The sequence below is a fragment of the Mobula hypostoma genome, chromosome 13 (assembly GCF_963921235.1).
Source record: "Mobula hypostoma chromosome 13, sMobHyp1.1, whole genome shotgun sequence".
Lineage (NCBI taxonomy): Eukaryota > Metazoa > Chordata > Chondrichthyes > Myliobatiformes > Myliobatidae > Mobula > Mobula hypostoma.
In genome coordinates, this window is record NC_086109.1 from 9975775 (window position 1) to 10001161 (window position 25387).

General features: G+C 43.2%; 1 protein-coding gene across 4 annotated transcripts in view; it reads left to right on the forward strand.

Annotated features, from left to right (window-relative positions):
• LOC134355415 (solute carrier family 26 member 9-like) overlaps positions 1 to 25387 on the forward strand; it is a 157182-nt gene that overhangs the window by 82094 nt on the left and 49701 nt on the right. For all 4 annotated transcript variants that reach the window (XM_063065267.1, XM_063065263.1, XM_063065266.1 and 1 more), the window contains exons 8-13: positions 594 to 676; positions 4566 to 4713; positions 6957 to 7070; positions 13371 to 13448; positions 16040 to 16135; positions 19485 to 19591. In XM_063065267.1, coding sequence (XP_062921337.1) covers positions 594 to 676; positions 4566 to 4713; positions 6957 to 7070; positions 13371 to 13448; positions 16040 to 16135; positions 19485 to 19591 — 626 coding nt within the window. The remainder of the gene's footprint in view (positions 1 to 593; positions 677 to 4565; positions 4714 to 6956; positions 7071 to 13370; positions 13449 to 16039; positions 16136 to 19484; positions 19592 to 25387) is intronic.

Below are 25387 nucleotides of genomic sequence, written 5' to 3' on the forward strand. Positions count from 1 at the left end.
GCACCTGTGGAAACAGAAACCGTGTTAATATTTCACTTCTGAGTTCAGAAAGGAAAATAGCCAAGCCCATTTTAAGTTAGTGAAAAAGAGGAGGAGGGGTGGTTAAAAAAGTGTTACCACGGAGGCAAGACAATGAAGTAGTTCCCTGCAGGTCAGCGGACAGAGAAAAACTGAGTCCAACTTAGTCCAGAAATTTTGAGTTTTTTTTTATCAGTGTGTGTGAAAAATTTGGGTCATTTTTAAGTCTTACCCCTCTCACCGTAAACTATGCCTTCCCTATGGAAAAAAGACTTTGCCTATTTACGCAATCTATGTCCTTTATAATTTTGTAAACCTCGATAAGTTCATCCCTCATTCACAAACATCATCGCTATGTTTAAATTATGCTTTTTTCTTGTGAATATCACTTACCTGATGCTCTGTGCCTGTGATGCAACTGCAAGTAAGCTTTTCATTACACCTGTACATATCTGCAATTGTGCACATGACAAGAAACTTGTCTTTGACGTCAACCTCGGGTGGAGAGGGAGAAATAACTTCACTGCAAAGGGACTTGTTTAGGGAAAGGAATAACGCTCTTGCTTTGCTCTTAGGTTGTAGTTGCCACGGCGATCTCAGGGGGGCTGCACATGCCCAAAAAGTACAACATCGACATTGTGGGACAGATTCCTTTAGGGTGAGTAAGAACGTCTATGGTTGTTGGATCCTGGTGCTTTTGCGATCCAAAGGTTCTTTGGAAGTTAAAATGAGGCATAAAGATCATTTTATACAGTGTTAAAAGAACAAAGAACAGTAGGGAAAAGAAACATGGTAAGAGACAAAAGAGGAAAAGAGAGAAAAGTGATCTGTTCTTCTTACTCCAGACCACATATTCCATTAAAATTCCAACAGATAACAGTTAACCAATTAATTAGCTATTCAAGTCATGTGACACCCAAAAGTTCAAAGCAATTTTATTATCAAAGTATATATATGTCACCATATGCTACTGTGAGATTTATTTTCCTAGACCATAAGATAGTGGAGCAGAATTAGACAAGTTAGCCCATCAAGTCTGCTCTGTCATTACATTGTGGCTGATCCATTTTCCCTCTCAGCCCCAATCTCCTGCATTCGCCCCATATCCCTTCATGCCCTGACTAATCAAGAACCTATCGAACTCTGTCTTACATATACCCAATGACTTTGCCTCCACAGCCACCTGTGCAATGAATTCCACAGATTCACCACTCTTTAGCTACAGAAATTTCTCCTCATCTCCGTACTAAATGGATGTCCTCTATTCTGAGGATATGCCCTCTGGTCCTAGACTCCCCCATTACTGTCCACATGCGTTCTTCTGAAATCCAGTGAGCACAGGCCCAGAAGAATCAACTGGCCCTCGTATGGTAACCCTTTCATTCCTGGAATCATTCTCATGAACTGCCTCTGTACCCTCTCCAACGTCAGCGCATCCTTCCTTTGATAAGGGATCCAAAACTGTTCACAATACTGCAAGTGAGGTCTTACCAGTGCCTTATAAAGAATCAACATTACGTCTTTTATATTCTAGTCCTCTTGGAATTAATGCTGACAACACATTTGCCTCCTCCACCATTAGCTCAGCCTGCAAAATAACCTTTAGGGAGTCCTGCACGAGGACTCCCAAGTCCCTTTGCACCCTAGATATTTGAATTTTCTCTGCATTTAGAAAATAATGTACACATATATTTTTCTACCAAAGTGCATGACCATACACTTCCTGACACTGTATTCCAATCTTCCACTTCTTTGTCCATTCTCCCACTCTGTCTCAGTCCTTCTGCAGCCTCCCTGCTTTCTTTCTTGCAGACATTCACACTAGATAAGAAGAAACACAATAGAATTAATGAAAATCTATACACAAAGATGGACAACCAATCAGTGTGCAAAAGACAACAAATTGTGCAAAAACAAAGAAGTTAAACAAAATAATAATACATAATAAATAATATTGAGAATGTGAGAAGTGCAAAAATTCACTATTTCCTATAGACAGTTCAAATGTACAGACTTAAGAGATTTTGCAGATGCTGGAATCCAGAGTAACACACACAAAATGCTTGAGGAACTCAGCAGTTCAGACAGCCTCTATGGAGAGGAATAAAGAGTTGATGTTTTGGACTGAGACCCTTCATCAGGATTGGAAAGGAAGATGGCATTAAGACTCCAGGACCAATTCAAATGGAAGTGCACAGAAGCCCAGTGTTAATGGTGGAAGATATATGTCACCCCTTCTCTGACACCCACCTATCTCCTCTCACCTGTGGCAGGAGCAGCAGGTCCCACCTTGGGTTCATGGGCCAACATGACCTGGGAGGAAGCCAGTCGTCATTGACCCTGAGGAGAATGCAGTTTGATGGCTGCCTTATCTCCGTGTGACACCACTTGCGTGTCTTTAAAGATTTATCATCCTCAAGGTTAAAAATTGTGTTCTTTCATTTGAAGTGCATTTCAACCAACCCCTGCAATAAATAGAAAACCACTCGATGGTATTATCAGCAAAGTGGAAACATTTACCAGAAAAAGCTCAAAGCCTATTGTTCAGCACTTGGAACATATGACAAAGAAATACAATCCTGTTTGGAAATGATTTGATAGCGCAACATCTGGATACAAATCTTGAAACTAATAAATCACTTCTCAAAAATCCAGGGGGAAAGATCGTGCATGACCTGACAATAGAACACATCAGACAAGTAGCCACAACTTAATACCATGGAGAGCATTCTGACTGGTTGCTTCACCGTCTGGTATGGAGACGCCAATGCACTGGATCGGAAAAAAGTTGCAGAGGATCAGAACTCAGCCTGCTCCACCGTGAGCACTCGTATCCCCAGCATTGAGGACATCTTCAAAGAACAATGCCTCAAAAAGGTGATATCCATCATTAAGGACACCCCAGCACCGAGGACACGCACCCTTCATCAAGGAATAGATACAGGAGCCTGAAGACACACAGTTAACATTTTAGGAACAGCTTCCTCCTCTCCACCATCAGATTTCTGAACAGAGCATGAACACAAGAAAAATACCTCAATACCTTTGTTTTCTTTTTGCACTACTTATTTCTGTTTAATATAAAGATTTCTTGTTGTTAGGTCATAGTATATTTTATTATTTCACTGTACCACCGCTGCAAAACGACAAATTTCATGGCATATGTCACTGATAATTACCCTGATTCTGATTATCTGGCATAAAGTCAGGGAGCATTTTTATTTTGAGTACAAGGTGTTGTAAAAGAAAATATTCCCGTTGATGAAGCCAGTCTTCCAAAAATTAGGCAAAATTGATGATATATCAATCTTGTTAGAGGAAGTTTTGTTTCATTTCTCCATTGAGATCCTTCGTCTCTTGTAAAAGATGAAAAGTCTAGAAACCCTCAGCAGATCTGTCAGTGTCTGTGTAGGGAGAAACTGGACCAAGAAGTCATTAACTGAAACATTAACCCTGCTTCTCTTTCCACAGATACTGCCTGGCCTGCTGAGTGTTTACCACATTTACCAGCTCAGCCACCAAGAATCAGAATCAGAATCATTGACTTTGATGATGTGAAATTTGTTGTTTTGCAGCAACAGCAGAGAATGAAGATGTAAAAGTTACTACTAGTTACAATAAAAATGCAAAAATAAGGAAATAGTGAGGTAGAGGCACAAGAGATTCAAGATTCAACATGTTGTGCATTCAGAGATGCTCTTCTGCACACTACTGTTGAAGTGCTTGGTTATTTGAGTTACTGTCGCATTCCTGTCAGCTTGATCCAGTCGGGCAATTCTCCTCTGACCCCTCTCATTAACAAGGCATTTTTCACCCACAGAACTTCCGCTCCTTAGATTTTCTCTAAAAACTCCAGAGACAGTTGTGCATGCAAATCCCAGATCTACAGTTTCTGAGATACTCGAACCACCTTATCTGGCACCAACAATCATTCCACAGTCAAAGTCACTTCGATCACATTTCTTCTCCATTCTGCTGCTTGGTCTGAGCAATATTTGAACCATGTCTGCATGCTTTTAAGGATTGAGTTGTTGCCACATGATTGGCTGTTTTGATATTTGCATTAATGAGCAGGTGCACCTAATAAAGTGGCCACTGAGTGTAAATCCTGGAACATCTTGCTCAATAGCTCTGAGGAATCTCCTTCACGAGAAGGAACACAACAGCTGAAGAAAGGGACTCACCACCATATTCTCTAGGACAGAAAGGGATGACCAACTTATGCTGGCCTTGCCTGTGGTTCCTGCAACCCACACAAATGAAGTAACAAAGTATCCAATATTTCATCTAAAAACTTTATAAATAAATTATTCAAAAATATATCAAAATCTGATTTCCATGTTGTCACTGTGATTGTTCTGTTAAAGTGTTCCAAAACACTGAAACTTTTTTCTCTCTCCAGAGATGCTGCCTGACCTGTTGAGTCTTTCCAACACTTTAATTTATTTTGGATCTTAGCAGTTTTGATCAACTAACTCGCAAACTTTATTTCCTCTGAGCAGTAAGTTAACATTAAACTTTTTTTTTCTCTCTCTCGTGCCTCACAGGATGCCTGCCCCTCAAGCTCCCAGTGTCAGCCTATGGAGTGAAATGATTGGACCTGCTATCTCACTTGCTATTGTCGGCTATGTCATTAACTTAGCAGTAGGAAGGACAATTGCCACCAGGCATGGCTATGATGTAAACGCAAGCCAGGTATATGGAGAACTGGTTATTTCTTGCTGTTTGAAAATTAGCCACAAAATTTTACGTCGCTGCACATCCAGTATAAGTCATTTGTTTCTGACTCCAGTCCCCCAAAATGAAACTAAAAACAAGGACAGGAGTAGTCCATTCAGCCTTTCTGCATCCATGATCTGGAGGTTGTCCGTCATGTCTGACAATGACAGAAAACTTGAGGGGGAGATGTTTTTAAAGTGGAAAAACTGTTGCACTGGGGCAGTTCCACTCTCTTGACCTTAGAAGTCCAAGTCCAGTGGTACAAGCAAGCATCACAAACTGGGGTCTTCTTCGGTTGCAGTGGATGCCCATGACGTGTTCTGTGCCTTGTCATGCCCTTTGCTCTCCACGGAACGTCGCAGAACTGCCTTCCTGGCCGTTGGATCTCACTGTAGATCTCATCCGGCCAGTCCACCAGAGCTGACTTCACATGTCCCTAATTCACTGGATTATAAGACCACCAATTACCCTCACCTGGTTTAGCCCACCTGTCAAAGGGGTGTGGCCGCTGTCGCATGCAAACAGCTGCTTGGAGCTGCAGGTGAGAGCTGAGTTTCTGGTAGGGATCAAAAGAGAGTGAGCTGCCCAGAGAGGACACAACAAGCCCCTTCACCAGAGGTGCTGCCCCTCCCTGGACACCCCATACACCACCTTTCTACATCCATATTTTGTCTATCAAGATTCACATTTATAATGGAATGCATCGTTTGCATTAGCAACCAATCTAATCCCATAAAGGATCACAGATTATTTTATTGTACTATATACCAAGATTAAATGAAATTCCATGTTTACAGAGCAAACATATCTGTAATAAAACATCATCTTCATGATGTGCCTTGTCGTATGACGTGGGTAATTATGGTCTTCTGACCATGATTGTTCTTGGCAAATTTTTCCACAGAGGTGGTTTGACATTGCTCTCTTCTAGCTAGTGTCTTTACAAGACAGGTGACCCTACCCATTACCTGTACTCTTCAGAATGTCTGCCTGGTGTCAGTGGTTGCATAACCAGGATTTGTGATATGCACCAGCTGCCCATACAACAATCCACCACTTGCGCCCATCGCTTAACGTGATCCTGATCAGAGGGGGTGGGGGGAGGGGGCTAACTAGGTGCTACACCTTGCCCAAGGGTGACCTGCGGGTGAGGGAGGGAAGGAGCGCCTTACACCTCCTTTGGAAGAGACACATCTCCACCCCGTATAATAAACACAACAATAAATAGAGTGACAAGCATGAAACAACAGTGTAACGTGTGAGAGTACAATGTGAAACATTGCACAGGGAAATACTAGACGGACAATAAGAGAAGAGGTAGAATTCAGGTTTTGGGAGTGTGGGAGCACCACTGGGAGGCTTATTTTTAGGAACTGAAGAAAACATTTTAGGAATAGCTTCTTCCCCTCTGCCACCAATCCATGACTACTACCTCACTATTTTTTCTCCCTTTTTCACCATTTACTAATTTTGTATGTATCCTTCTTGTAATTTATAGTCATGTTAATGCATTGCTGTAAAGCAACACGTTTCATGACTTTTGTCAGTGATAATAAACCTGATTCTGATGTTGAATCGCCATAAGGTTACCATAAGACAAAGGAGCAGATGTCAGCCATTCGGCCCATTGAGTCTGCTCCGCCATTTTATCATGAGCTGATCCATTCTCCCATTTAGTCCCACTCCCCTGCCTTCACATTCTGATTCTGATTGGTTCAGGAGTCTGAAGGCAGTGGGGAAGAAGTTGTTCGTATAATCTGCAATGCCCAAAAATTTACCCCCTTCCCCAAGCAGGAATATACTCAATGACTATTCACGCCCAGCTCTCCAGAATAAACCGGTAAAATGGTCTATTAGTGCCACATGTAGTGAGAAACAGTGAAAATCCTTCTTTTGCAAGGTATCCATATAGAATACTTCATCACATCAATCCTTTGAGGTTGTACAAGGGAAAAATTAAATACCAGAATGCAGAATAATTGACAAACCAGTTATGTTCATCCCTCATCCGTCCTCCTTGTAATTTGAAAACTTTCAACAAATCTCCTGAGCATTTCAACTTCCAGTTAGTACAATGTCTGGCTTGTGCAATCAATCGGTACCAGTAAATACAAATTTCTTCCAGTACTTTTTCCAATCAGTTGCACAATTCTTTGGATTTTGACCCCTCCTACTTCTTGACTGATGCTATAACAGCTTCCGTTTCCCTTCTGTTCCAGGAAATGCTCGCACTGGGCTGTGGCAACTTTTTCGGAGCGTTTTTCAACATCCACGTTATCTGTTGTGCACTGTCAGTTACTTTGGCTGTGGAAGGAGGTGGAGGGAGCTCGCAGGTAAATCAATGGGTTCCTCTGCCAACAATTGTTACAGAAGCAACAGACCAAAAAGATCAGTTGTGGTGCCATGGGGACGGACAACAGGGAATAAGACCCTTTGGCCCATCAAGTACCTGCCAACCACCAATCACTCATTTAAACCAACTCCACTCTACCCTTCCCATATTCTCATCAATTTCCCCCAGATTCTAATCCTTGCCTACACACAAAGGCCAGAATACAGTGACACCGAACGTACACACGAGGGCCAGTTTACAGTGACCACTCACCTACTCAGGAGGGTCGGTTTACAGTAAACACTCACCTACACACGAGAGCCATTTACACAGATCACTCCCCTACACAGGAGGGCCAGTTTACAGTGACAACTCACCTGCACACAAGGGTGAACTTACAGCATACGCTCACTTACACACGATGGCCAGTTCAGTGATAACTCACCAACACACGATGGCCAGTTCACAGTGTACACTCACCTACACAAAATGGCCAATTCACAGTGTACACTCACCTACACACAAGGGGCAGTTTTCAGAAATCACTCAGCTACATATGAAGCCAAGTTACAGAGATCAACGTCAACACGAGGAATTCTGCAGATGCTGGAAATTCAAGTAACACACATCAAAATTGCTGGTGAATGCAGCAGGCCAGGCAGCATCTCTAGGAAGAGATACAGTCGACATTTCGGGCTAAGACCCTTTGTCAGGACTAACTGAAGGAAGAGCTAGTAAGAGATTTGAAAGTGGGAGGGGGAGGGGGATATCCAAAATGATAGGAGAAGACAGGAGGGGGAGGGATGGAGCCAAGAGTTGGACAGGTGATTGGCAAAGGGGATATGAGAGGATCATGGGCAGGAGGCCCAGGGAGAAGGAAAAGGGAGGGGGGGGGAAACCCAGAGGGTGGGCAGGGGGTATAGTCAGAGGGACAGAGGGAGAAAAAGGAGAGAGAGAGAGAGAGAAAGAATGTGTGTGTATATAAATAAATAATGGATGGGGTACAAGGGGGAGGTGGGGCATTAGCGGAAGTTAGAGAAGTTAATGTTCATGCCATCAGTTGGAGGCTACCCAGATGGAATATAAGCTGTTGTTCCTCCAACCTGAGTGTGGCTTCATCTGAACAGTAGAGGAGGCTGTGGATAGACATATCAGAATGGGAATGGGATGTTGAATTAAAATGTGTGGCCATTGGGAGATGACATATCAGAATGGGAATGGTATGTGGGACCCATCCTTGTAAGCGGAACAAGTGCTACACATGCCCTTACACTTCCTTCCTTACCACCATTCAGGGCCCCAGACAGCCCTTCCAGGTGAGGCGACACTTCATCTGTGAGTCGGCTGGGGTGATATACTGCGTCCGGTGCTCCTGATGTGGCCTTCTATATATTGGCAAGACCCGACGCAGACTGGGAGATCATTTTGCTGAGGACCTACGCTCTGTCCGCCAGAGAAAGCAGGATCTCCCAGTGGCCACACATTTTAATTCCACATCCCATTCCCATTCTGATATGTCTATCCACGGCCTCCTCTACTGTAAAGATGAAGCCACACTCAGGTTGGAGGAACAACACCCTATATTCCATCTGGGTAGCCTCCAACCTGATGGCATGAACATTGACTTCTCTAACTTCCGCTAATCCCCCGCCTCTCCCTTGTACCCCATCTGTTATTTATTTATATACACACATTCTTTCTCTCTCTCTCTCTCTCTCTCTCTCTCCTTTTTCTCCCTTTGTCCCTCTGACTATACCCCTTGCCCATCCTCTGGGTTTTTTGCCCCCCTCTCCCTTTTCCTTCTCCCTGGGCCTCCTGTCCCACGATCCTCTCATATCCCTTTTGCCAATCACCTGTCCAACTCTTGGCTCCATCCCCCCCCCCTCCTGTCTTCTCCTATCATTTTGGATCTCCCCCCTCCCACTTTCAAATCTCTTACTAGCTCTTCCTTCAGTTAGTCCTGACAAAGGGTCTCGGCCCAAAACGTCAACTGTACCTCTTCCTAGAGATGCTGCCTGGCCTGCTGCGTTCAGCAGCAACTTTGATGTGTGTAACAGAGATCAATTAACCTACACACGATGGTCAGTGTACAGTGTTCACTCACCTTCACACAAGGTGACCACTCACCTGGACTTGAGGGTCAGTTTACAGTGACTAATTAACCCACCAACCCACACATCTCTGGAGACATTGGATGTCAGACTAAGAAGTAAGGACTAAATGCAAGGTTTTGAACTGAAAAATCAAAAATCGCTTCCCCAACCCCTTCACCCCCAACCTAGGAGTTGTTCAGCCAGCTGAATTCCTCCAGCAGTTGGTTTGTTACACACACCTTCCAAATATGGGAGGAAACTGGAGCAACCAGGAGAAAAATCCCCAGTATCACAGGGGCGGTGTGGAAACTCCACGAAGATTGCATGGGGGTGGTCAGAACTGAAACAAGAAATCTGATTGGTGGAGTGGGATATGACATCACCTTTATTTGCATTTCTTACCATGTCTCCCAGAACCATTAGGGTGTTGCCTAGACATTAACCTTGGTCACCATACTATAAACATTTTAAACCACTTTTTATAAAACTGTTTACATTGTAAGTACATGCTGGTATTTATGTATTTATGCACATTTTATTCCATCTCCAAACTTTAGCCTCGAACTTCATTTTTTATAGAGTTCTTTATTCTTATAATTGTTGAATATTGATGTTGTTTGTTGTATGTTGCTCCCTGACCAACACATCACAGCAAATTCCTAGTACATGTACATGTTTATTGTAGAAAAAGAATTCAACCTTGATCCTTAATCCTTGATCTATGAACCTTAATTCTAGACCGGAGGACTTTACTTACGATGAGAGTCTGAATAAGCTGTGTCTGTTTTCCCTGGTGTGAAGGAGGTCAAGGGGTTACCTCATAGAGGTTTATAAAATTATAAACACAAGAGATCCTGCAGATGCTGGAAATCCAGAGTTACACATATAAAATACTGGAAGAGCTCAGCAGGTGTGGCAGCATCTATGGAGAGGGAAAAGGAGCCAATGTTTCTGGTTTCTTTCCCCTTCAATCCAGTCCTGACAAAGGGACACACCCTGAAAACATTGGCTCTTTATTCCTCCCCACAGATGTTCCCTGACCCGCTGAATTCCTCCAGCATTTTGTGTGTTATAAGATTTTAAGATGCATAACCAGTGTAGCTAATCAGAATCCTTTTTAGATTGGATTAGTTTAGATTAGATTCAACTTTATTGTCATTGTGCAGAGTACAGATACAAAGCCAATGATATGCAGTTAGTATCTGACCAGAAATGCAAAGAATAGTGTTATTTAGGAAACTGTAGGAAACTTTGTCACATGGTGTGAACAGAATTATCTGCAGCTTAATGTGAAAAAGACTAAGGAGCTGGTGGTAGACCTGAGGACAGCTAAGGTACCGGTGACCCCTGTTTCCATCCAGGGGATCAGTGTGGATATGGTGGAGGATTACAAATACCTAGGGATACGAATTGACAATAAACTGGACTGGTCAAAGAACACTGAGGCTGTCTACAAGAAGGGTCAGAGCGGTCTCTATTTCCTGAGGAGACTGAGGTCCTTTAACATCTGCTGGATGATGCTGAGGATGTTCTACGAGTCTGTGGTGGCCAGTGCTATCATGTTTGCTGTTGTGTGCTGGGGCAGCAGGCTGAGGGTAGCAGACAGCAACAGAATCAACAAACTCATTCGTAAGGCCAGTGATGTTGTGGGGATGGGACTGGACTCTCTCACTGCGGTGTCTGAAAAGAGGATGCTGTCTAAGTTGCATGCTATCTTGGTCATAGTCATAGCCATAATAAAGTATGAGTATGACTATGACTATTTACAAAATAACTGCAAATAAAAAGTAAGTGCTACAGCACACAAATATAAAAGTACTGAGACAGTACAATATGGGTACAATGCGGCTTAGCACTGTGATGTGAGGTTCAGCAGGGTCACAGCCTCAGGAACGAAGCTCTTCCTGTTCCTGCTGGTGCGGGAGTGGAGGCTCCTGTAGCACCTACCGGATGGGAGGAGAGTAAAAAGTCCATGGTTAGGGTGAGATGCATCCTTGATAATGCTTTTCGCCCTGCCCAGGCAGCGTTTATGGTAGATGTTCTCAGTGGTGGGCAATTGGGTGCCAATAATCCGCTGAGCAGTTTTCACTACTTGCTGGAGTGCTTTACGGTCCGATACGGGACAATTGCCATACCACATTTTTCCCATGGGAGGGGGATCATTTTCCCATAGGTTTAAGTTGAGAGGAAGGAGTTTTAAAGGGGTTCTGAGGGGTAAGATATTTTTACACGGAGAGTGGTTGCTATCACTGTACAGAGTTTTGCCAAAGAGTCTACAAGCTACCTCTAGGGTCAACTGGTCATTTCAGTGTTTGGGAAACTCCAATAACATAGAACCTTCCATGTAACAGTTACTTTGGTAGAACGTAGAAGAGCACAGCATAGGAACATGCCCTTCGGCCCACAATATTGCACTGAACTAATTAAATTAATGATGTCGAATTACACTAATCCTTACTGCCTATGCATCATTCATATCCCTATTCATTCTCTGTATATGCCTCTTAAGTGCCACTATAATATCTGTTCTCACCACCAATCCTGATGGCGTGTTCCAGGCAACACCCCCCCCCATACCCACTTTCACCCTTCCACCCTTCCACCCTTCATCCACTTTGAAATTTCCCCCTCTCATCCCTGCCCTCTGGTTTTTGACATTTCTTCCCCGGGAAAATGATTCTGATTCTCTATCCTACCTACGCCTAACATTACAAACTTGGGGTTGCACGGTAGCATAGCGATTACATTGCCGGCAGTCCAGGCTCAATTCCACTGCTGTCTCTAAGGAGTTTGGACATTCTCCCTCTGACTGTGTGGGTTTCCTCCAGGTGCTCTGGTTTCCTCCCACATTCCAAAGATGTACGGGTTAATAGATTAATTAATCACATGGGTATAATTGGGTGGCATGGGCTCGTTAAGCCAGAAGGGCCTGTTAGTACTTAAATTAAATTATACTAACCTAAACTTCTATCAGGTCTCCAATGCTCCAGAGGAAACAATTCAAGTTTGCTCAACTTCTTCTTCTACCACATTCCCTCAAATCCATACTGGTAAAACTCTTCTGCACCCTCTCCAAATCCTCCACATCCTTTCTGAAAAAGAGTGACCGGAGTTGCACACAGTACTCCAAGCAATAGTCTCCTGAAAATTCCACACACACACCAGTCCTGCTGCTCTGATATCATCGAAATATCAAGATCTAATGTTCATCCATGTCTATTCTGACTATTAAACTGTAAACCCGCCTGCACATGGTCCATATTCCTCCATTGCTTGCCTGTTCTTTTGCCTGTCTAAATGCCTCTTAGACGTTGCTATTGTACCTGGATTCCACCATCTCCCATGGAAGCGTGTTCCAGATACTTGCCATTCCCTGTGTAAAAGACTTCCTGTGTTAATTTTCCTTCTCCCCTTAAAGCTATGTTCCCAAGTATTTGACAATTCCACATATTGTTTTTTCCTCTGGGGAAGAATATCCTGTCCAAGTTTCTCTTCATTTTATAAATGTCTATCAGGCCTCTCCTTATCTTCCAATGGTCCAGAGAAAACATTCCAGTTTGTCCAGCCTCTTCTTATGGCTTATACTCTTTAATCCAATCAGCATCCTGGTGAACCTCTTCTGCAGCCTCTCCAAAGCTTCCTGTAATGGGCTGACTAGAACCACATTTCAAGTTTTATAGAACTGCAACTTGACTTCACTCTTAAACTCTATGCCCTGGAAACGAAGGCAGGCTTGCCATACACCTTTGTTACCACTCTACCTGCTTGTGCTGCAGCTTTCAGGGAGCTAAGAGCTTGGACCTCAAGATTAGCTACAATGGCACCAGTCCATAACTCAAAAGCCATTCAGGTCTATGTTGAACTTTATTGGTGTAAAGTTTTGCAGCAAAGCCAGACACTACTTCTAGAGTCAACTGGTCCTTTCAATATGCTGGAGGAACTCAGCAGGTCAGGTAGCGTCTATGGAGGGGAATAAACAGTTAATGTTTAGTAGCTGCCTGATCTGCCGAGTACCTCAAGCATTTTGTATGTGTGTGTGTGTATAGCTCTGTATTTCCAGCATTTGCAGAATCTCTTGTGTTTATGATGCTTTCAATGTTCGGAATGCCCCATTAACTCAGAACCCTCACTTCTACTGAGCGGACAAAAACAATCATTCATCACTAATTAACGAGCGTGTGACATAATGTGTCCTTTCTTCTTTCCAGTTCGCCAGTCTCTTTGTGGTGATAGTGGTGCTTCTAGTATTTATGGTTTTGGGAGTGTACCTGCAACCGCTTCCTAAGGTAAGAGCCCTTCCGGATGATGCTTATTATAGAAAGAATGACCTTGCATATTGAGATACAGGAGCCTGAAGGCTCACCCTTGACAAATTATGAACAGATTTTGCCCTTCTACCATCAGATTTCTGAACAGTCTATGAACCCATGAATACTATCTCATTATTCCTTAGTTTTTCCACTGTTTGTTTTTGTAATTTGAAGATTTTTATGTCTTTGCACTGTACTGCTGCTGTACAACAAATTTGACATTATACTGTGTGTCAGAGTTAATAAATCTGATTCTCAATCTGAGACACGCCCTTCACATCTGCAGGGCAGCCCTAAGTGCTTCACTCTGTAAGTAGTCACTGCTGGAACTCCACCACTTGAACTTCTGCCTCTGAGGTTGTGCCTTCAGGTCTTTCTCCTTGTACGTGAGAGGCTACACCCAGCCTCTTTTGAGAGGGTCATAGATGTAGAGTAATACAGCATGGAGACAACTCCATAGGTGCATTTAATCCACACCGTTTAGCAAGAGCAGATATCATCAAAGCAGGTGATCATTTACACTGATCCCCATTCTGTTCTTCCCACGTTCCTATCAATTGCCCCAAGTTTCTACCACCTACTACACACCAGAGGCAGTTTCATCTTCATCATTATGTGCCATGTCGTATGACGTGGGTGATCATGGTCTTTCCATGATCATGGTAGTTCTTGGCAAATTTTTCTACAGAAGTGGCTTGCTATCTCCTTTTTCTGGGCAGTGTCTTTACAAGACAGGTGGCCCCAACCATCTTCAGAGATTGCCTGGTGTCAGTGGTCACATAACCAGGACTTGTGATGTGCACCAGATGTTCATCAGACCATCCACCACTTGCTCCCATGCAGATATCATCAAAGCAGGTGACCTTTTACACTAATCCCCATGGCTTCATGTGACCCTCATTGTGGGGTTTAAGCAGGTGCTACACATTGCCCAAAGGTGACCTGCAGGCTAGTGGAGGGAAGGAGCGTCTTACATCTCCTTTGGTAGAAATGTATCTCCACCCCGCCAATCACCCCACCAAACTGCGTGTTTGTGGGACGTAGCAGGGAACCGGAGCTCCCGGAGGAAACCTACACGGTTACAGGGAGAAAATCATAACAAGAGCAGAATTAAGCTATTCGGTCCATCTATTCGATTACGACTGATTTATTTTCCCTCTCAACCTCATTCTAGTGCCTTCTCTCCAGAAGCTTTAACCTGCTTACTAATCTGGAATCAGGAATCAAGAAGCTCTTTAAACATTATTCTTTCTACCAATGTGCATGACCCTACAGTGCCCGACACTGTATTCCATGTGTCACTTACTTGCCCACTCTCTTGATCTGTCCAAATCTCTGGACAGATTCTGTGCTCCCCTTGATTCCTCAACTCTACCTGCACCTCCACTTATCTTTGTATTGTCTGCAAACTTGGCCTCAAAGCCATCAATTCTGTCATCCAGATCAGTAATATATAAGGTGAGAAGTAGTGGGCCCAACACCAAGCGCTTTTAATTTACACAGACTCACACAGACAGAGGCTGAGGTCAGGACTGAACCTAGCTGTGCCATTCTGCCACCCAGCCACCCAGTGGGGTGGTGGGATTTCTAGGGATCTAGTAGGGGTGGCTGTGTCTTTATAGGGGGATGAGGGGACAAGGAGTTAGAGGAGTATTCAGATCCCCATCGGGCTTGCTATCCTGCTCTTTACTAGCACACTAAAAATCTGGTTGAGCGCTGCCACAACAACCACCTCACTCAATGTCAACAAAACCAAAGAGCTGACTATTGACTAGAAGAAGGAGAAGCTCGATGTCCATGAGGGGATCAGAGGTGCAGAGGGTCGGTAACTGAGCTGGCATAGATAACTTCAGTCAGCTTTAATTTGGACTGATCCCACAACCTACAGACTTTCTTTCAAGGATTCCTTACAACTCATACTCTCAATATTATTTTTAATTGCACAGCTTCTCCTTTTCACATTGGTTGATTATCAATCTTTGCTTATATATAGTTTTCTTTTCTAAATTCTATTCTTTCTTTATTTTTCCTCTGAATGCCTGCAAGAAAGTAGAATATGTATTTTGATAATAAATTTGTTTTGAACTTTTAACTTTGAATTTCTATACAGTCCCATCATTAAATGGAGGGGCTAAGTGGAAGGGAAGGGTTAGATCAGGAGTTCCCAACCTTTTTTTATGCCATGGACCCTTACCATTAACCGAGGAGGTCTGTGGACCCGAGGTTGGGAAACCCTGGTTTAGATCGACCTTGGAGCAAGTTAAAGGGTCACCATAACATTATAGGCCAAAGGACTTGTACAGAGCTGTACTACTCTATTTTTTTTGTTCATCGATGGCCCGTGTCGAACAGCACCAGATTCCAGCTTCAGCACACTGTTACGTGGGAAATAGCCTTCAGCCGTGACCTAGTAACGGTCAATAGTGTGCATCAATCATGGACAAAGTCAATCTCCAGTTCCAGAAGACTGGAAGAAACAGCAAAGTGTGCTTGGTTTCACAGGCAGGAGATTTCCTCTGGTGTAGAGTAAGATATTACATAAAACCTCCCTCTGTTTCTGTCTCTAGTCTGTACTGGGAGCACTGATAGCCGTCAACTTGAAAAACACCTTGATGCAGATCACCGACCCCTTCTACCTGTGGAAGAAAAACAAACTGGATTGTGTGAGTGACATTTCCTGTTTATTATTGCGAGATGCTTGTGTAATGTTCAATCTAGGAAAGTGTGCAGTGATTCACTCTGTAGGTCGAACGTGAAGGCAGAGTACAAGATTAGTACCAGGATCCTTAGCAGTGTGGAGGAACAGAGGGATCCTGGGGTCCATGTCCATTGATCTCTCAAAGTCACTGCACAAGCCGATATGATAATCTAGAAGACGTATGGCGTGTTGGCCTTCATTAGTTCGGGAATTGATTTCAAGAGCTGTGAGATAATGTTGCAGCTCTATAAGACTCTGGTTAGACCATACTTAGAGTACTTCTGTTTGCCTCATTACAGGAAAGATGTGGAAGCTTTAGAGAGGGGGCAGAGGAGATTTACCAGAATGCTGCCTGGATTACAGAGCACAGAGTATCTTATGAGAATAGTTTGTGCATTTCTCTTTGGAGTGAAGGAGGATGAGAGGAGACTTGATAAGGGTGCCTAAGCTGATAAGAGGAATAGATAGGGCAGATAGGCAACACCTTTTTCCCAGGACAGGAAGGGCTAATATGAGAGGACGTAATTTTAAGGCGATGGGATGAAAGTACAGGTGGTGGGGGGGGGGAGGATGTCAGACGTAGTGAGTGCCATCGGGTGATGATAGAGGCAGATTCACTAGGGACATGTAAGAGACTCTTAGATAAGCACATGGATGCAAGAAAAATGAAGGGACATGTCGGAGGCTTGATCTTGAAGTAGGTTAAAAGATTGACACAATATCATGGGCTGAAGAGCCCGTAGTATACTGTTCCATGTTTCATATTCTATTTTCTAGCTGAAGTGAATTAAGATTCGGGCTTTTTGCCACAAACCCCTATCGTACTTTTTGAAGCTCAATATTTTTGCGTGAATTCTGTAAGTCTATGAAGCACAAAGAACTAATGGGATCTATTAGATATCTAGGACAACCTTATTAAGTGTTTTAATTCCAGGGTCTACTTCCTAAATTATTTGGAGTATTGTATTTAGCTGCCACTAGAACAAAATGCATTAACTTGCCGTTAATAGAGTACAGGACATCCCTGGGTAATGAATGTGTTCCCTTTTTATAGATGTCTGTGAGTTAATTGTGTCCTTAAGTCAGAAAATACACAAAAATTCAGTGTCGTGACTATACTTCTACAGCATTGTAAAGAACGGTATCAATAGCATATAAGACTTATGCAAAAGGACATTTCCTAAATCACTAAAAGTAGGGAGAGAGGATATTGGTTCTTCTGTTCTTAACAATGAGCCGTAAGCCAAACTTTTGAATTTTATAATGTTGTGGAAGTTTCATTGTATGTCAGGGTACCCAAAAGTCAGGAGCTGGTTACCAAGAGACAGACTGTACAGAGCTCATTCTATGTGGGAATTCTCAGGGAGAACTGAACAGGACACCAAAGTGCACAGGAGGCTTGGACAAGGTTTAAGGACCACATTAAAAGATAGAAGTGAGGTGGAAAATGGAAGAAATTAGGGAGAGAATTCCGGAATTTCTCCACACGGGTTGATGACAGGCTAAGCTGGGAATGTATGGGAGGCTGGTGTTAACCAAGCACAATGGGCAGGAGGAGAGAAGCCATAGAGCACAGGAGAGGAAAACACAGCACATGAGCAGGTTTTAGAGCCCGTGAAGTCTGTGCCAATCATATCGCCAATCCAAACTAATCCCATCTGCCCGCACATGGTCTGTATCCTGCTGTTCCCGGCCTGTTCATGCCTCTGTTTGACTGCCTTGCAAACATTACTTTCATATCCATTTCTACCATCTCCCCGGGATCAATTCCACACACCTACCACTAAAATAATCAGTTAGTCCTGACGAAGGGTCTCGGCCCGAAACATCGACTGTACATCTTCCTATAGATGTTGCCTGGCCTGCTGCGTTCACCAGCAATTTTTATGCACGTTGACTAAAATAACTTGCCTCTTAAGCTTCACCTTAAACCTATGTTCTCTGGTATCTGACATTTCCATACTGGAAAAAAGACTCTGACTAGCTACACTTCAAACAGCACATCATATTCAGCCTGGGTAGTCTCCATCTTGATGGCATGAATATTGACTTTGCAAACTTCAAGTAATTTCTTCCCATCTGTTCTCTCTTCTCCCTCCTTCTGATCCACAGGACTACCATTCTCTTATCATTATCCCCCCCCCCCTCCATTCTCCATCCTCTCCTTTAGCCCTTCATCCACACACTCCTCCCAGAAGTCTCTCCCTTTATTCCATGGTCCACCTTCCTTTCCTCTTCAGCCCTTTGTCACTTCCACCTATCACCTCCCAGCCTCTGACATCATTCCCATTCTCTCCTCCCTCCCTCGTCTGCCTATCAGCTCCCTCACCTGGATCCACCCATCACTTTCCAGCTCTTGTCCCACCCCTTCTCTCCACCTTTCCACATTGGCTGACTCTCTCTTCCTTTCAGCCCTGGTGAAGGGTCTCAACCCGAAGAGTCGGCTGTCCGTACCACTCCACAGCTGCTGTCTGACCAGCCGGGTTAAGACCATATGACACAGGAGCAGAAACAGGCTGTTTGGCCCATCGTGACTACTCCACCGTTCAATCGTGGAAGATATATTATCCCTCTCAACCCCATACTCCTGCTTTCTCCCCGTTCCTCCAGCGTCTCCTGTGTTGCTCCAGATTCCAGATTCATCTGTTGAGTCCTGATGAAGGGTCTTGGCCCGAAATGTCGAGGTTTATTCCCCTCCGTAGATGCTGCCTGAGCTGCTGAGTTCCTCCAGCATTCTGTGTGTGTTGTTCTGGCATCTGCAGCCACTTTTGTCTCTACTTTCAAACCCCAACCTGCTTCCGACTGCCATAGATTGATCCCTGAAGCGTAGGGTCAATGGGATAAGAGTGGGTTCTAAGCTGCCACAGCTGAGCAACCTGGGCAGACAGATGGAAACCGGGCACTCGGAAAAAATTCAAGCAAACACTCACCAACAAGTGTGTGTTAGACCATAAGACATTGGAGCAGAATTAGGCCATTCAGCCCATCAAGTCTGCTCTGCCAATTCATCATGTTGCCCACGGTAGAGAGAGATGTGAGCAACAAAGTAAGAACTTTGGGATGAGGTAAGCAGTGTGGAAGAGGGATTATGACAGGGAAATCAACAGGAAAACTAGAGGTCTACATGAAATTCCCATTGCTAGGATCTGAAGGACCACCAGTGTTCAGCTTCACACTTTCATCCTGAACTTTGAAAGTGCTGTTAAGCAACATCTCACCCAGACCTTCTCAGAAGAAATACCTATTTTTTTTTTCTGCGGTGAGTGTGTACCTTGGTGAGGTCAGCCTGACTCAACCCCTCTCTCTGCCCTTAGAGCGTGTGGGTGGTAAGCTTCCTGTCAGCGTTCCTGCTTGGTTTGCCCTACGGGGTGGCAGTCGGCGTGGGATTCTCGGCACTAGTTGTGGTGTTCCAAACACAATTGTGAGTATGTCACTTTCTTTAACTGTCTCCGAAAGCTCATGTTATGTGAAGGGAAGGCATGTAAGGTCAGCTGAAAGATCTTGAAAAATAAATAAATTTATAGTGCAATGAAAAGGCAAAATAGTGAGATAGTGTTCAAGGGTTTATGGACCATTCAGAAATCTGATGGTGGGAAGCTGTTCGAACAGTTAAAATCACAATCAAGTTTATTATCATTGACATATGTCATAAAATTTGTTGCTCTAGGCAGCAGTACAGTGTAATACATATTTATCTACAAACTTAAAATGAAATATTTATCAAAGCAAGCTAAATAAGCAGTGCAAAAAGAGCAAAAATTGTGAGAATAATATAAATGAATCCGTCGCTGTCTGTAAGGAGTTTGTACATTCTCCTCATGACAATGTGGGTTTCCTCCAGGTGCTCTGGTTTCCTCCCACATTCCAAACCCATATCTATTAGTAGATTAATTGGTCATTGTAAATTTTCCCATGATTAGGCTAGGGTTAAATTGAGGGATTGCTGGACAGCGTGGCTGAAAGTACCAGAAGGGACTATTCCGCACTGTATCTCAATCAATCAATCAATCAATAAATAAATAAATAAGAATAATGAAGAATATCAATATGTGAAGAAAAGTCGTTCAAGATCAGCTCCAAGTAGATCAAAGGTCTTAAAATAGGGGCAGGAGTTGGCCTTCCTGTCCTTAAGACTTGTTCCACTAACTGAATCTCTCATCCACTGGCCTGTAATAAAATCAAATTCTCAAAGTAAATTTATTATTCAAAGTGCATATGTTTCCATACACCAATTTGAGGTTCATTTTCTTGCAGGCATTTACAGGAATATAAAGAAATACAATAGAACTTATGAAAAGCTATACAAAAACAAAGACTGACAAACAACAAGTAACCCCAATGTCTCCCTAGCAACCAAAAATTCAACAGCTCAGAGAAACATTTCCCACCATCCAGGCCTCTCAAAAGGTTTATGCTTCAGTTTGATCATTCTTCTAATCACCAAGGAATACAGAGCTAGGTTTCTCAAAGAGACTTCAGATGCTGGAATCTGGAGCAAAGTCCAGATGAAAGGTTTCAATCCAAAATGGCGTCTGTCCATTTCTCTCCAAAGATTATCTCCAGTACTTTGCTTGTTGCTTCTAGTCTTCTCAGTCTGTTCTCCTAAGATAATCTCTTCAGTCCTGGAAATCATTCAATGAAAATCCACATTCTGCAAAAGAATAAAACAAAAATATATCCATAATCTAGTTATTCCTGTAATTATCCCATTATGTGATACCAGTACTCCTCGGACTATTAGACTGATACAATTATCCTGTATCTATTATTATTCTTCCAGATGATAAAATATCCCATGAATACTATTGCTAATATTAGTCCAGTTGTTACATTTATTATTCCTGTACTTGGTGAGGAATCTTCCCAATACTCCACCTTCCTCTCCTATCAGATTTGCCAACTGCATCTCTTTGTCACCATAATTTTAACCCCCCTCCCCCAGCTTCTGTCACTATTCTTACTCTTCTCTCCTCACCTGGATCCATCCACCTCCTGCCAGCACTTGCCCCATCCTTTCATTCACTTCGTTACCTTCCCTCTATATTTCAGTCCAGATGAGGGGTCTTGACCCAAAGCACCAACTGCCCATTTCTCTCAGTGGATGCTGCTTGACTCACTGAGCTCCTCCAGCATTTATAGAGAAGCAAGCCATTTGACCCACCATTTCTCTGTCAACCAGTGGGCATCCAACTACATTAATTGGCCCATCGTCTTCTATGCCTGGGTGATCCAATTACTTGTCTAGACACTGCTTATATGCTGTCTGTAACTCTCTGGCAGTGCTCACCATCTCTAAGTGAAAGAAATTTGCTCTCAAATCTTCTCCAATATTTTACCCTTGTTCTGAATGTTTGCCCTCTTCTTTCTACTCTGGAGAATTGTTTACTGCAATCTACCCTTTCTATACCATTCATAATTTTATCTACGCCAGTCATGTCTCTTCCTGTTTGTGAGTCCGCGAGTTCACTGCAGGATGGAGGCCCGGAGGCGTCCTGTTCTGGGGTTGGAACACTATCTGTGTTGATCTTGATCACTATCTTGATCTCAGCCCAAAACGTTAACTGTTTATTCTTCTCCTTAGATGCTGCCTGACCTGCTGAGTGCTTTCAATATTTTGTGTGTGTTACTCTGAATGTTGAGTACCTGCAGAATCTCTTGTGCAAATAAGTCTAGCTTAGCTGGGCACTTTTGTCAGCATGGTTAAGTTGGGCCAGAGAGCCAGCTTACTCTTTGACCAGAGCACAACATAACTAGTCTCAACAGGGCTCCATATATAATACAGGAAGAGGCCATTCAATCCACTCTGCCCAATCAGCTCCACTTATATTCAAAGTTCAGAAGCTCAGAGTTTAAAGTTATGTTTGTTATCACAGTGCATACATGTCACTACATACAACCCTGAGGTTCTTTTTTAGCAGGTAAACTTAGATTGTCATAGCTGGGAAATCTAGAGAACAATAACTTAAACTGTAACGTCATGAGCTGTTAACCGTAAATAAGCTGTGCAAGTGCAGATATAAGTAAATAGTAATGAATAATGAGCATGAAGTAACAAGATAAAGAAAATCATTAAATGAGTGTAGCTATCCCCTTTTGTTCAAGATGCTGAGTTTTGAGAGGAGTACCTGTCCTTGAACCTGGTGGTGTGAGTCCTAACGTACTTGTACCTTCTATCTGATGGCAGCAGCCAGGAAAGAGCATGGCCTGGGTGGTGAGGATCTTTGATGATTGATGCTGCTTTTCAATGGCAACGTTTCATGTCGATGTGCTCAATGGTTGGGAGGGCTTTACCCATGATGTACTGGGCCAAATCCATTACCTTTTGTAAGGTTTTCCGCCCAAAGGCATTGGTGTTCCCATCCCAGGCTGTAATGCAGCCAGTCAGCACACTTTCCACCACACATTTATAGAAGTTTTGCCAAGGTTTTCAATGACAAGGACTTACGTCATCAAAAAGGATTTATGTGTCCTGTTCGAGAAATACTGCAAAAACGTTCTCTGTTGAAATGTATCTGCCCTCCTCACCCTCTTAGTCATTGCCTTCCTAATCCTAACAACCCGTCAAGCTGAATAAAAAGGTCTGTGATTCCCTCACTCTTCCAATATCTTGACACTGGGCCTCAATGGTATGTGTCCATCTGGACAGTTACAATGGCCAGGGAGCAGCATTAATGCTCGGCTTTCTTTCTGAAGCCAGCAAATGCAAAATAAATGAATTCACTAAGGGAAATTATATATTTTTAAGACCCGTTGCCCAGTCTGCAGTTACATCAAGGTGCAGTCCATCATAAACAGTAGCTAATGTTATTGCCAGAGAGATTAAATAAATAAAAGTCAGAATCTCAACGGAATTCGAAATGAGAGCTGAGTTCTCAGCTAATTGTCCCTGCACTTTGAATCCATTTCCAAACTAAATGAAGCTGTTTCACGCACTTTACTGCTGCTTTGATTTTGAGGGAGTTATTAGGCAAAAACAGCTAGTAGGTTATGATGGGATATTTTTTCTTGGGTTAAAAACAATTTCTGGATAATGTTATGAAGAAATAATGGAAACTTTGTAAGAAACCACACGAGAGGTTTCATTTCTGTTTTTTTTAAGCTTGTTTGGCTTTAGATAGTTCAGCTACAGTTCATTGTTGTTGCTCCTGCAGAAGACCCAAACTGAGTTCTGAGACATTGGTTTGATGCCTGGTGGGAACTGCAATACAGGATAAGCTCACTCTCGGTTGACTGAACCATCGGCAAAATCTTTAGAAGGTGATGCCTCAAAAGCATCCATCCATCGAATGTTGAAAGGCATGGACAGAGTAGATGTGGCAAAGTTGTTTCCCATGATGGGGGAGTCTAGTACGAGAGGGCATGACTTAAGGATTGAAGGGCGCCCATTCAGAACAGAAATGCGAAGAAATTTTTTTAGTCAGAGGGTGGTGAATCTATGGAATTTGTTGCCACGGGCAGCAGTGGAGGCCAAGTCATTGGGTGTATTTAAGGCAGAGATGGATAGGTATCTGAGTAGCCAGGGCATCAAAGGTTATGGTGAGAAGGCTGGGGAGTGGGACTAAATGGGAGAATGGATCAGCTCATGATAAAATGGTGGAGCAGACTCGATGGGCCGAATGGCCGACTTCTGCTCCTTTGTCTTATGGTCTTATGGTCTTATTAAAGAGCCCCATCACCCAGGACATACCCTTTTTTCAGGGAGGAGGTACAGGAGCCTGAAGACACCCACTCAATGATTTAGGAACAGCTTCTTCCCCACTGTGATCAGATTTCTGAATGGTCCATGAACACTGCCACAATATTTTGCTCTCCTTTTGCGCTACTTTTTAAAATATATTTCTTATTGTAACTTATAGTAATACTTTTTATGTGTGTTGCGGCAAAACAACAAATTTCACAACATATGTGAGTGATAACAAACCTGGTTCTGAGATTCCTCTCCAGGATGTTTGACAACATTGACAAGGGAGGCATTTCATAATCAGCATGGAAACAAACTCTTCAGCCTATCGAGTCCATGCTGAGCTAGCAATCAGGTCTCCTTAACTCCAGTAGATAAAAGCCTAACTTATTCAACCTTTTCTTATGAGACATCCAATCCCTTCAATATAGCGGTCTAATGAGCATTCTCAGAAGTAATTCCAATCCGTTTACATACTTTCTTAACTAAGAATAATATTGTATACGCACTCCAGATATGTTCTAATCAATTCCCAATATTACGAAAGGAACATTTATCCTCAGGATATATCAACTATCTTTTTGTTCCCACCGATATATTTACTATTTAATATTATTATTATTTTTAAGGTGTTTTTACTCAGCTCAAGCTGATAAAACTTGAGGTACGGGCATACCCAAGCACACTCACTTCTCAATTGCAAGGAGCTGTCGGACTATTCTAGTGGTAAAAACATAGAAACATAGAAAACCTACAGCACAATAAAGGGCCTTCGGTCCACAAAGCTGTGCCAAACATGTCCCTACCTTAGAACTACCTAGGCTTTACCCATAGCCCTCTATTTTTCTAAGCTCCATGTAGCCATCCAGAAGTCTCTTAAAAGACCCTATCGCTTCCGCCTCCACCACCATTGCCGGCAGCCCATTCCACGCACTCACCACTCTCTGCGTAAAAAAAAAACTTACCCCAACATCTCCTCTGTACCTACTTCCAAGCACCTTAAAACTATGCCCTCTCATGCTAACCACTTCAGCCCTGGGAAAACGCCTCTGACTATCCACACGATCAAAGCCTCTCATCATCTTGTACACCTCTATCAGGTTACCTCTCATCCTCCATCGCTACAAGGAGAAAAGGCGGAGTTCACTCAACCTATTCTCATAAAGCATGCTCCCCAATACAGGCAACATCCTTGTAAATCTCCTCTGCACCCTTTCTATAGCTTCCACGTCCTTCCTGTAGTGAGGCAACCAGAATTGAGCACAGTACTCCAAGTGGGGTCTGACCAGGGTCCTATATAGCTGCAACATTACCTCTCAACTCTTAAACCCAATCCCATGATTGATGAAGGCCAATACACCGTATGCCTTCTTAACCACAGAATCAACCTGCACAGCAGCTTTGAGTATCCTATGGACTCGGCCCCCATGATCCCTCTGATCCTCCACACTGCCAAGAGTCTTGCCATTAATGCTAAATACTGCCATTATATTTGACCTACCAAAATGAACCACCTCACACTTATCTAGGTTGAAC